We start from the raw sequence: 13,901 nt of genomic DNA, 5'->3' as shown, positions 1-13,901 counted from the left end.
ACATTATAAGTTGCACATCTGTGAACATAGATGAAGCTAGATTCTAAGGGAGCCTGAAAAAGCTTGAGCAGTAACAAAAATTGAAGTCAGTCTGTTTGAAAATGTGTATGTTTACACACCTGCAGCATCGAAATCTGTTGCCGGGTAACTTTATAATACCATTTTGCTCCATCTCGAGCATTGTAATATGCTTGTATGCTCTTTGGCATGCCGAGATGTTGTGCACAAGCCTGCCTCACTCTTCAACAATGGCCTCCTGAGGTCATCCAATGTTCACTGTTCCTGCAGCGACACTATATAAGTTTCAACTGGTCTCTAGCATGTTCAGTCAGTTTCATGTCAATGGATACCACAGGCCATTCTGTACTGTTGATTCCTGCCTCACAGAGGAAGGTATTTATGAGGGGAGCATGGTGTGATTGTGCATTATCAAAGTCATTTGAATTCCATCTTTACACCTACTAAAAATGATTCTTTATTTCAACATACACATGTTGTTTTACTCATTTAAAATATTGTCAGTGGTCTGGAATGAAACATATTTATAATTTTGCTTTCCTCCAGGACCTAGAAACAGTTCCTTACAAAGAAACTAGAAGCAAACCAAAAAGTAAAAATGTTTCATTCAAACGAATAAAATGAAACATATGTGCTAAAATAAACACACATTTTAGTCATTTCATAATCGGAATTAAAATACCTTTAACATCTGTAAAGCAACTGTGGACACTATGGCTGCAAAATTGAAGAATTTTATGCATTTTCATCTTACAAGATGAATCTGTAGGTGAAATGTTGACTGAGTCTGGACAATAGGTTGGAAGATACTGTCTCACTACTGCACAGCCGTCAACTTACCCTTTATAGTGATAGGAGGAATTTGAAATTTATACATGACAGCAAACCAAAAAATAACTCCCTGCTGAGTCCATTGGTACCTAGCCACCTCCATACTCTTCAGACAAATCCTGTATTTGGTGGTAAAGAAAAGTGAGTGTCATTGTTCTAGGTTCCATTCCAGGTGTTACCTTACCACCTTTCTGACACATCATAGCGGTGGGAAGTTTACACTTTTGTTCATGATGGATGTGCAGATGTCAGACTGTTTGGAGATGGTTGCATACTGTCTGAGTTGACACAGCCCAACCAATAGCCTTCAAAAAGACAGTACACTGTTCTGTTGCATTTTGCTTTGGTTCCTACAAGCCACAATTTGTAGATGATGATCATCAGATGGTGGTGTTAACTGAAGGCAACCACTATGAGATATATCTTCAATGTTTTGTGTGTCACAACAACAGGTGAATGTTTAATGATGTCACTGTGGTGTATGCCAATTTGGTGGACAACTTTCTGTGCAGGCAACCCTTCTCATCATAAAGTGACAATGTGTCCACAGTCAAAGGTTGAAATGTCCTTTTGAAATTTGTTTGCAGAATGAACACTGTGCACAAGCCACATTGTACTGTTCATGACTGGAGACATAGTGCACTCTACTAAACTGCACTTTCTGCATTGAATCTCCATTACACAGCTGTACATACTTTTCAACTGTTGTCAAAAGAGCATAGACATACCCAGTGAAGAGCAGGGAAATTGAATGTTTGTAATCAAACGTCTTATACATCTGACTCCCATGAAACAATGGAATCTCCAGGTTGTAATACCAACAATATAAAGAATAGGATAGGTTGCTATTCATGGGAAAGATGACCGCTGAGTCTCAGCAGGGACAACAAAAAGACTGGTAAACTTGCAGCTATCGGCTGCCAGGAGTGCAGTACTTTTGAAAGGAAGTTTGAGTCCCACAGCAGCATTTAATTGTAACTTGTCACAGTTGTTCATTATGATGTATGGCCTGCTGGACTAGAAAAATTTTATCTAACTTTATTCATTATTTATGTAAATAATGTGCATATTAGGCTACACAGAAGTGAGTTTAAATATCTTAGTGATACTGGTTCTCTTTTGACCATAGACATGTCACAAATCAAATCAAAATTTTCTTTTCCAGTATTTTTACTGATAGCTATACTAATAGACACAGTCCATTTACATGAATACATTACAAATAATTTTACTAAAATATTTAACACAGAGAACTTTAAAACTGATTTAATCAATATACAAAACTACTATTTGTTCACAGAGGGCAGTGATGCTTGTGATACAGCATTCAAAATAAATCAGTGCCTCTTCAAACAAGCACCAAAGGTAAGACTGCTGCTTCCTCAACTTACTGCTATTTTGTGTAGCCACAGAATTACTACTTTACTGCTTGTTTTTGCTTCTCCTTTTGTTGACTACATTATCTAGCTAATAATTTGAATATCAGTATTTCTATACGAGAATTTATTGCTATGTTCTGTATCATCATAGTACAAGTGTTTTGAAACTACAAGAGAAACGGAACAAGTATTGTGTGTTTTTAGTTACATGGCTCCTGTCGTTCTCATTTCTGCCATTTTTGTAGCTCATTTGATTATCTTCTTTGTACTATATGGCTTACTAGTTTTTATTTGTAGTATTTGAGTATGAATATTAAAAGTTTAGTATCATAGCTAGTAATAAATTTCTTATGTGGCTTTTTTCATTATTTCAGGACTACATACTTGTCTAATACAGTGATGCTGAGCAGAAGTACATTGAGGTAATAAAACTGTTGGTATTACCACCTTATGTGTTGTAGCACTATTAGAGACATTTTAATAGTGACAACAAAGAGGCACAACTGAGCACAATTAAAGCATCCTGTGGATTTCAAATTAATATTGACATCTCAGTTTCTCATCTTTATTAAATAATTTGTTAATTTGATATGTGAAATACCTTTTTCTTCCATTTAGTTTATTTGTTTGCCTCCTGCACATACATCTTCAAAATTTTGTAGGCATATGTGTAACTTTTTCTTTATTAGTGAATAGCTAGTGAGACATTAATTTTAAACTGAAGTAATTTGATGATACTCTGAATTTATTACAGATGCCATTGTTCCCAGATGTTGTCACCAAAAGCATATCTTGCTCCAGGAAATACATTTGTGGTTTTACCATTAACTATTTTGATAATATTCTTGAATATACTGTTCGTGAATATAATCTCTTTACAGACAAAAATGTATGCTACATCTATGATGTTTTTGATTAGATGAAAATATTTTTTATGTGTGATGTACAGATATTGAGACAATAAAGCACACAATATTTTTATGTCATTAAACTCGGAGATATTTTATCCACAATTATGTGAAATGTATTAGCATTCCATTATTCATGAATAAAAGTTATATTTACTCTTGTTTGATTGTTCTGATGATAAGATAGGCACTAAATGAGCAAAAGTTTATTAGACATCATATGAGAAGAAGATAATGTAACTGATAACTAAGAGTGTCTAGTTCAGTGGAATCAGGATATATGCAGAATGTGATACTATTTGAGCAGTGTTAATGCAGGTACTGAAGAGTCACTAAGGAAAAAGGGATATTCACACATTGTTGTGATTTTTTTCACCATTCATCTGAACACATAACAGATGGCATGATACACATTTGAACAACGTAACTGCTTAGTAACTATGCACACATTTGCAACAATCAGAGGGAGAGAAACTGTCTCTTGGACATCTCGAAGGTAACAGTCTTATTATTTTGACTTTTTCATCAAAAAATAAGAAGCTTGTTGAATAGGAAAGATCAGCTTATCTTGCCAGTAAGTGCAGAACAAAACACCAATTGGAAGTTGAACAGGTGAATCTACATGGTTGAAAGTTAATAATATTTCTGCAGGCATAATGAAAGGAAAGGGGTAGTGGCTATATACGCAAAAAATGAAATAAAGTCCCAGACCATAACCATAAATGAGTACTGCATTGGACAGCTCTTTGAGAGCTGTGCTTGAATGATGGACAGGTAAACATAAAAGATAAGCAAAGGCCATAACAGGGAATATTTTAAACATGATTAAGAAATTATAGAGACTAATAATAGGTCATGTTACCATCTGCGTTTTTCTCTATCTTGGATGTAAAGATGATGATGCTGTCAACCTGACCATATATTCAGTTTGTTTTGTTGGGTAATACTCATTAACGTCCATACTCATTAACGTTAGCGGTATATTTCAGTCCTGGCCTGCCTGACCAGCTGTCATGTTCACATGCATCTGGCCAGGAAATCATTGTACTTATTGGACATGAATCTTGAATATTCCATATGTTTTCAATATGTTCATTTTAACTAGCTTTACATTTTATTTTGTTGGCAGATAAATGAGGTTCTTTGCCTGGTAATTCTCCATTCATAATGATGAAAAGTGTCCCAATTTGCAATTACAATAACTTTGGCTTTAAACTTTTCTGAATACAGTCAACCATATGTGAAATACAGTAGCAGAAAAACATTTTTCAGCCCCCTCTTTAAGGCAAATCTACATGTTGCCAGTGATCCATTGCTCTAGTTGTTTATGACATGCTGTATGATCTCCTCTGAGTCTATATTGAATGCTAATTATGTGATAGTAATTTGTAAACTACTCTCAAGTAATATAGGCTGCTCCAACACTGCCACACGGGGTCCTGGGACTAAGGAGCATTGTCATATTGCTTGTGGGCAGGTGCACCTAGTACAGCCTACCCACAAGGCAGCCAGAATTGCATATGTTCTGTGCATGCATGATCCACTTAACGACCACTGCCTGTCAGTGGAAAAGCAGCATCAGCATTCTACAACCTGGTTGTTTGCTTCTTGACTGACCATGTGTCACCTGTTCGCACCCCTGCCCACTGTTGCCCACAGGTACCTGGCTGCCTGCAGGCAGGCACTCAAGTTGGAATAGCATAATGTAATGTTTGAATGTGTGCTACATCAACAACAATATGAACTGCATGGGAGTTTATGGAGACAAGCTAAAAAGCACACTTTTGGAGGAAAGAAAAAATTGTGGTGAACAAAATGAAGAACTCAGCAGAAGGTGATCACCTATGCAGTTCATGCAACAAAGAATTGAGCCAGGTGTCAGCTCTTCAGTGACATGATAGATTGTTCCATGCAGGAGACTCATCTATTTACTATAAAGTTGCTATTAGCTGCTGTATTTGTGACTTTTGGGCTTTTAGGAAAGTGGTCATTCTTGAACATTTCAAACATACTCATAATCTTCAAGTAGAGTATCAGGATTTACTAGAATTAGAGGCGCTGCAAATTGTACCAACAGAACCAAAATTTACTTACAAGTGTCACAGGTCTGCCATTTAGACATCAAAATCCACCAGTAAATAGCAAATGAAAACACAGCAAAACTGTAATGTAAATGGATTTTGCCTAGCTAGGACAAAGTCAACAAATTAATGGATGGATTCTATCATGCTTCCTTTTAGGTCACACACATGAGTAATAAGTGTGATTTGGGTCATTTACACCTCGAGGAAAGAAGAAGCTGCAAGCAGAATTGCTGCCCATGTTCCACTGGATGCAATATTGGATGATATCAAAAAGTCAGTAACAAGCTAGAGGGAGACTTGGACAACATCAAACAAAGTTTTAATTTAAATTGCTATGTTGTGCGATGTGAAATTAAAATTTCATGGCACATTTGTAATCCTGTTTGTCAACCTAGCCATGTCAGCACAGTTCTGATGCTGAAATTGCTCCAGGTGTTGTGTCTGTTTCCAAGTGGCAGAGCCAGCACCACACTGAACTGAGTTGTGACAGCATGGTGTGGAGGAAGTCAGTCTTCAGTACTGAGAGTAGGCAGTGAGACATTGATGTTGACTTGGGACAGTGCCTGGAGCCTCTGTGGGCAGTGGGTGACAAGTTGTGGGGCAGTATAGGGGCCTTGTTGGTGCACCACCCTGACTTGCCTCTGTATTGGTGTGTGTGGTCAAGACCAAGCAAAACTGACCCTGGGCAGAGAGTGCCGTGGAACCATGAGTAGCCTGGTGACAGCAGCAGTGGACTGCGGTGGTCAGTGTAGTTTATGACCAGCTGTAATGCAGACATCGTCCACCTGGTGATTTCCAGGAGCAGACAGCAGCTCATAGTCAAAGAGGAGGAATAGTGGAGAAACTGGTTATGGCAAGGGTGCAAAATGACACGTTTTTGTGGGCCACATTTTCTTTTGGCAAGAAGTGGTAGTTGTCTCACTTATTCCAACCAGACTACAGTGTGGCATTGTGTGCTGGGATAGGTGAAGTTTGTTTGATTCAGTTTGTATGAAATCATGGTGAGGTTGTGAGGAATTTGATTCTGCCAAAACTATTGCCAAGTGTTTTATATGGCATGGTCTTGGTGGTATAGAGTGTAACATTTTGATCGCCCAGTTGTAAATTTTGTGAGCCTGTTGTTAGATGACAATGTGTTAGCAAAACGTTAATGTGTATTTTGCTTAAATTTTTTCTTTTATTGTGTCATTGTTTACCTTAATTTTATTGTGGTCAATATAGTACTTGTAATACCATGTGGTTGTTTTATCTGTAGGGCCAGCTGTTGACAGTAGTAGTTTCTAGATAATTATAGTGATTTTGCCCTGATTTATTTTAGTATGCTCATGTAAAGTTACAAGTGGGTAGAAGCTAGCTTGTTCTGTTCTCTGGTGCCCACCTGTAAAGTTGACCTGGACAGAAACAAGTTGTCATTTTGTTTCGGAGCCCCCTTGTACAGTGATTCTGGGCTGAAGCAAGATTATTTTATTCATAAAATTTAAGGATATATTTTATCATATGTTCTGTTGTATGTTATTGTTGCTCACTGCAATAAGCTTATTATATTTCTGTCAGGTTGGCATATTGTTCTTATCTCTCCTATCATTAGATTCCTGAAATAATAATTCCTGAAATTGAAATTGAGTGCCAAGTGTGTAAGTGCTCTTGTGTTGTAATATATTATTTTATAAAGGAAGTGTTAATTATAAGTTCACCCTTACACAATCCTCAGCCAAACTGAACTCCACCCAAATCCTGCGCCGCAGTTGTTGACCATCAGAGTGATGGAACAAGTACGTCTGCAGGGTGAACAAAATGCAAAAATGTGGAAATTTGTATGTTTCTTCATATAGGCTACAAGAAGACTTCCCTCTGCTTGAAAAAATTGATTATTAATTATAATGAATGAGAAGAAACAGATAGGTTTCCATTCGGCTGATTCCAGGCCTTCTTCCTCAAAATGTTCCATATAAACATTGCTGGCAACATGGCAAATTCTTCTGTCTGCTTGTAGTAGCCACCACCAGAAAAATATTATACCAATGTTAACACATGTCGAAAAAGGCTGGTCATCTCTATATCAAATTTCTGGCCAACATATTTTAAGAATTCTTGTAAAGGCACTCTGGTAAAAAGAGAAAGAATGTCAAAATTCACATTATGTCCATATCCTTAAGCTTAAAATTGTTAAGACATCCCACAAAATTCACAGAGTTCCGAATGTGATGTGGACACTTTCTGATGTAAGGACTAAGCAAATCCTTCAGTGGAGCTGTGACTGGGAAACATGGATATCTGATTCTAAACTGAGAAGGGAAGTGGACACAATATTCAAATACCGGTAGCACTACATTTGCAGTGGTATGCTCTATTAAATGATTAGGATGGGAAATGTAGTAATTACAGGAAGGAAAAGCTTAACTCACATTACATACAGTCATTTAATGTTGTTTTTAAGATGTTCAGCATCAAAACAGTTTAATTAACATTGACCCATGCACAAAACAATATCAAGAATAAAGAATTTTATTCACCGTAGATCATTTTACAATGATATTGGCTTCGTCATACAAGATGTACTAGTACATATAGAATAATAAAATAAACTTCTGTCAATACATATAGAATACATTTGAAGCATGGCAGTGTGCCAAATTACAAAGGATAGCTTTTAAAAGTTAATGCAACAAGCTATCTTATAATCTAATATAATATGGTATTTTATTGTTTATAGTATAAACTTTGTAATTACACACAATTAACCACAGCACAAAATAATATGTTTAACTACAGACAACTTTTAAATACTTATATTCTCCTCAGGCATCCCAAAGAATTCTTTAATGCCATAGAATGTATGATCTGACAGCCAGCTGTACCACTTAATTTTAAAAGAATCTGTATCCATAGACTGAACATGAACTGGCAGTTTATTGAACATTTTGAGTGGGTTAACTTTGTGGGAATTTCCTGTTCTCGCTAATCTGTGGCGCGGTATGTCTAAATTACCATTAGCCCTGGTGTTGTGTTCGTGTATTTCCCTTCTGGCAATAAATTCTGAAATATTATTTTTAATATAGAGTACAGACACATAGATGTATAGATTTATAATTGTAAGTATTCTGAGTCTGGAAAAAAGAGGACGACAGTGCTCCCTATGACCTCTTTTACATATTATACGTATGACTTTTTTTTGTAATTTCAATATGTTTTTGATGTGAGGGGAATCAGACCATATGACTGGAATAGCCCAAAGTATGTCACCTTGAGGTACTCCAAGCTCACTACCTCCCTTAGTTTCAAGAGAAGGTATGCCACCTGAGATATTTTTTCACATACATGATTGACATGTTCCCCCCAATATAGTTTTGAGTCAATGTGAATACCTAAGAGTTTTACCAACTTACTGCCTACTTCATTTGATGTTCCCATTAGAAGTTGTTGTGTTTTGTCAGGGTTGCATAGGAGCTTATTGGCTGCAAACCAGTCCAGGGCCTTATCTAGTGTTTCTTTTGTTAGGTTATTCAGATCTGAAATGTTCTGACGTGTGGTAAGTAGTGTTGTATCGTCAGCATAACACACAACAGGGTGAGCTATATTTTTAGGTAAATCATTAATAGCGACAACGAAGAAGAGGGGTCCAAGGATAGACCCTTGTGGTACACCTGTGCTGATTTCCATGATGGGAGAATTTAAATTTCTGACTGAAACGAATTGTTTTCGGTTACTTAAATAAGAATTTATCACAAAAAAGTGCTCCCTCTCACCCCAGTAGTATGTCAACAGGAATGCAATCGAAAGCTTTGCTTAGGTCACATAAAACCAGTGATACCATGTTATTATTTTCAAAAGCTGTTAAGGTTTGGTCAATGATTTCCAAGATGGCCCCAGTTGTGTTCTTCCCCTTTCGAAAGCCAAACTGATTGTTACATAGGATATTGTGTTTTTCAAAGAAGTTGCTTATTTGTGTATGTATCAGCGCCTCAAATACCTTTGAGAATATTGGAACAATGGAGATTGGACTGTAGCTTTGGGGGAGACGTTTGTCTCCTTTTTTAAAAACTGAGACAACTTTTGATACCTTGAGTGCATCCAGAAAAACTCCAAATTCTACAAATTTATTAAAAATATAAGCTAATGGTTTGGCGATTTATTGTATTGTCTTTTTAATTATGTTATTTGATAACCAATAACAGTCCATACGTGTAGAACCTGAAAATTTGGATACAGCTTTTATAACATCAGCAGGTGTGACAGCCCTCCATTGAAATGCCAGGTTAACAGGCAATGGTGTTCCAACAAGGTTCATTGCAGATGAATTTGTTGCTTTGATACTGTTACTTATTTCTTTAACTGAGTTTAAAAGTACTCATTTACTTCTTTAGGATCAAGCAGAGCTGCTTCTGTGCGTTTAGGTGTATTCTCTTGTTTTATTATTTGCCAGGCTGCCTTGCATTTATTGGGAGCTCTTTCTATATAGTTCTCCACTGCTTGCTTTTTTGCCAGAAGAAGTTTAGCTTTATAGTATTTTTTGCATTTCAGATATTACCTATGAATGTTCACACTCTGTTCTGCCCCTTGGTCAGAGGCTTGTTTATGTATCTGGTACAGCATATGCAAGTTTCCTCTAATTTCTACTAGCTCTTGTGTGAACCAGTTCACTGTTCATATGGGATCGCTAATATTATATGTACAATTCTCATGTGTACAGGCCGTGGAAGGAGGAAGGAAGGAAGATTAGGTTAAATGTCTGAAAGAACAGATACCATCTTCATCTAACTTCTGATTATAGCGGAGACACTTTACAACATATTTCTCCGTGCTACGTCATTTTATGATCTACGTTCTCGTATCACATCGGATTTTACCTAGAGGAAGAGATAGAAATGTGGAATAGGGGTAGTAATACGAAATGCTATGATTTCTCGCATTGTAAGAACTGTACTTTCGTTAGCTGTCAAGAAACTACGTTCGGCAACTGTAGACTGCTTTGGGATGCACTCATATAACAGCTGGCAGCCATTGCGAGTAAGCTGTTTTAACAAATTCACTAGGAGGCATAATTGTTGCAGGTTGCTGGTTTTCAGTTTCATTCTTATCACAACACATAAATTATTAATATGTTTTGTAAACAGACGTTTCTGAGGATGATGTTTTTAGTATGAGAGAGTTCGTCCAACCTTAGTAGCGTTCTGGACAACAGTTTACCCACTAATTGTCTGTTTTGCCCAGGTAAATTTTCGCAGAACGAGGCAGGGGAAGACTTTATAATGTCTAATGTGGGCGTACACTGGTGTGCACCTTACGGTAAAGGACGAAATGTGTGTGACTTCTGCAAGGAAAATTACTTAGAGTAAGGAATTGAATAACTGAAAATGGTATATTTCGTAATCCGCGGGCCGGGTTTGGTACGAAACAATGGTAAAAAAGTCTCTTTTGGGGTTTTCCAAGAAACCGCTCACGAAGGAATGGTGCCTCCATAGGCCCTTAAGACCCACCGTAGGCAATGCCAAATGAAAAAATAACCAACTGATTTGCTCTGTTTGCCCAAGCAGAAGAAAATCTGTAATATACTTTGACCCTGTAGTGTAGGATAGTGACACTAAGACGATCCTTCTATTGGGTACACAAATGGCCCGTAGCCGAAGGGCTAACCAAAACACTTCACCCTACCTTTCTGTCACCATTAGAACTCGAAGTATCAGTTCCGGAAGAATTCCGTTTTTTACGTACAGCGTTTTGGAACATATTAGGTAGTATATAACGTGAGGGACAACCAGACAATTTACGATCAGAGATGGTAGAATAGTCTACATTAAACTGAATGAATATCCGAATCCTCGATAGCTGATTATTGTCTTTTTGCCTGTATGACGAGCGGTTTCATACGCTAGAGATATATCTTCGGGTCATACATGCATATAGAATGAAACTGCACAAGTAAAAGCTCTAATCGTCAACATAACCTACTGAGAAAAGTAGACAGTAAAGAGAGTTACTCACAAAACTAATTCTACATGTGCGACGACTTCTAATGTGCAAGTGCGCATAAAAAAATGTCACTCCTCGGTAAAACCATGGATGACACGGCAGTTGGGCGTTGGATCCGAACCGTGCATGATCAGTAAAACATCTCCAAAGTTGTGTCAAAACACGAGCCTAGACAGTAAAAGACAATCCACGTTTGATAGGTTGAAACCTACGAACGCGGTGGCAGTCGAGTATAAAAGAGGGGAAATCAACCATGGTCAAAATCCGCGGAGGAAACAAAGAATTAAAAGACACACAAACCTTGGGCGTCGTCACCACACTAAAATATATTGGCAGGCGTCAAATAGAACTGCACTTTGCAGCGCTACCCCCACACTGAATACTGTGCAGCCAAGCACGCACCAACCCATCGCTGGATGAAAATCGCAAAATCTAGAGGTAGAAACAAAATTAAAAAAAAAAAAACACACAGACGGGATCTCGGAAATCACAGTAACAAAATAGATCTCAGTGTTAAATATCAATCCAATACAAGAGACAGAAAATATGAACAACTACACTTATGATAAGTAAGATACACTTAAAATTACTTACAGCTAACGAAACTGAACTACCTGGTTCCATCCACAAGATAGCAGAACCTGACTGAAGTCCTAGTCCTTGAGGGCAAAGTATATTAAACGAACAAAAAAATTAAAACATTATATATAAAAATATAAGAAGTATAAAAATATGAAAACAAAATATCTGAAATGGTGCTAGGCAATGGTAGACGAAGTTAACGTAAAAAAACAAACCCTATCATTTTTTTTAAAACAGTCAAAATTAATTTGGAGAATATAGAGACCAGATGATGGATCTTAGTGAAAGCAGAGCATAGCTGACAAAGGCAAATTCATGGACCAAAGCCCTCTTAAAACTAATCTTTCAAAACTAACCGAACCTCCATAGATGAGGAGGGGTTGGGGAGGGGAAATGAGAGGTGGTTGGGAATAGAGAAAGAATATAGGAGAACTGTATCTATGTGACAGGAACAATTATTTGTCCAGGATGGATGGAAACACACGTGGACCTTATCAGTAGTGGGGAGACTATTAGTAGTTGAGAGTCAATAACAGACCCCAATGTCTTAGCTCCGTCTGGCTGTTCAATATCTGTAAGGGGAACTCCACAACAGTCCTAAGAATGTGTCTCTGTTCTAAAATATCTAATACTGTCCCTTTATTCTCAATGCAAAAAATGTCAAGGCTGTTTTCCACACTCGTTATCGACTGCCCCTTTTCCCTGATTCTAAATTGTTTGTGTGTCCTTCACAGTATCTAGAAGTCCTTTACCTGTGGTTGCTCGACCTATAAGATTTGTAATAGGATGACCGGAGCGGGTGACATGGTCAGGGTTGCAGGGCGTGGCTGGGTAGAAGAAGGTGGCTGTTTTTAGCATTCTTCCTCTTTATTGTTAGTTCTTCCAATACACTTTCCGGTAGCTCAGCCCCACCTCTCGTGTCGTGGTGGAGACGTGCTGATGCACGCAGCCCGTGGAATGTGACGCTGTGCTCGGTCAGTGGCTGCGCAGGCGGTAGGAGGTTAGCAGCACGAGGCCCGGCCCAGCTCGCCTCCTGCAGACGCGGCGGCTCGTGACGACGCTAGGAGTCGCCGGTGCAGCAGCGGGCAACGCCCTCTGCTGGCCGGTCCCAGGGGACAGCATCACTGATGACGACGACGTGACAGCGACCGAACGCCCAATCGGTCCAACCGATGCCAACGCCCACCTCTGATGCCCTTAAATAGTGCAGACCGCTGCCGAATCCGCCGGTTACGCGGCGCCATGTTGATTAGAAGGTTCTCGATGTGTTGGCTAACGCAACCGCGCCACACACGGCCCACGCCTGCGTAATTCCGCTAATGCTGTGTTCTGGCTGTTGATGGCTGCCGCACACATACACACATACCAGCACTTGTTGCAAAACTGTGTGACCTGCATAACGCGCCGGCCACCCTTCGTCCGCCGTCTGGCGTGAGGCTGGCGCATCACGCACTGAAACACACTAAATCATAATTTCGCACCATATTTCCTAAAAATGACCCCTTTTCTTCCACAGATTATTCGTGTGTTGATAGTGCACGCTATCGCATGCGTACCGATATTCATCAAATACACTGCTTTGCAAAACCTTCAGACCGGATAGATAGTGTAGCATAGCATATTAACCACTCGTTGGAAATGAATGTGTGGGACGATTTTGCTGGAGGTCTCCCAGTCGTGCACATAAAGTTGGACGTCTCACGGCGTGAGGTCAGCTTGACGATAGCGTCAAATGGGGCTGACCCCGCAACACGCAGGAGTTTAAGAAAAGGGAAAGGAAGTGTGTACCAACCAGCGAGAGGTTACGGTGGACGGTGGTGTTCTTTATTACAACGCGGTCCGGATATAATATTTGCATGACGTCACTTGAGGAAGAACCGTCGAAAACGGGGAGCAAGACGAAGTGTCAGAAGTGTAGCCCACTAGTCTGGCATTGCTCACAGGATTGTTTCACACACATGGTGAGAGTTGCGATCCACAGGCACAGCTGCCCGAAGGAGAGGAGGTGGGCGACCGTGATTAAAGATAGTACTATATGGCGGCTACATTGTGCAGTGGGAAAGAAGGGAGCCACGTCAGAGGGTGCAAATTGCAACCACATTTAACAGGAGTGCACGACACGCAATCTC

General features: G+C 39.0%; 1 protein-coding gene across 1 annotated transcript in view; it reads left to right on the top strand.

Moving 5' to 3' along the window:
• LOC126456832 (general odorant-binding protein 83a-like) overlaps positions 1-3,219 on the top strand; it is a 39,411-nt gene extending 36,192 nt beyond the window's left edge. Inside the window, exons 6-8 of the mRNA XM_050092637.1 lie at positions 2,150-2,214; positions 2,603-2,650; positions 2,983-3,219. Of these exons, the coding sequence (XP_049948594.1) occupies positions 2,150-2,214; positions 2,603-2,620 (83 nt within the window). The 3' untranslated portion in view covers positions 2,621-2,650; positions 2,983-3,219. The remainder of the gene's footprint in view (positions 1-2,149; positions 2,215-2,602; positions 2,651-2,982) is intronic.
• Positions 3,220-13,901: the final 10,682 nt, after the last annotated feature.

The sequence above is a fragment of the Schistocerca serialis genome, chromosome 2, assembly GCF_023864345.2.
Source record: "Schistocerca serialis cubense isolate TAMUIC-IGC-003099 chromosome 2, iqSchSeri2.2, whole genome shotgun sequence".
NCBI classification, from domain to species: domain Eukaryota; kingdom Metazoa; phylum Arthropoda; class Insecta; order Orthoptera; family Acrididae; genus Schistocerca; species Schistocerca serialis.
This window is presented reverse-complemented; position numbering and strand designations above follow the sequence as displayed.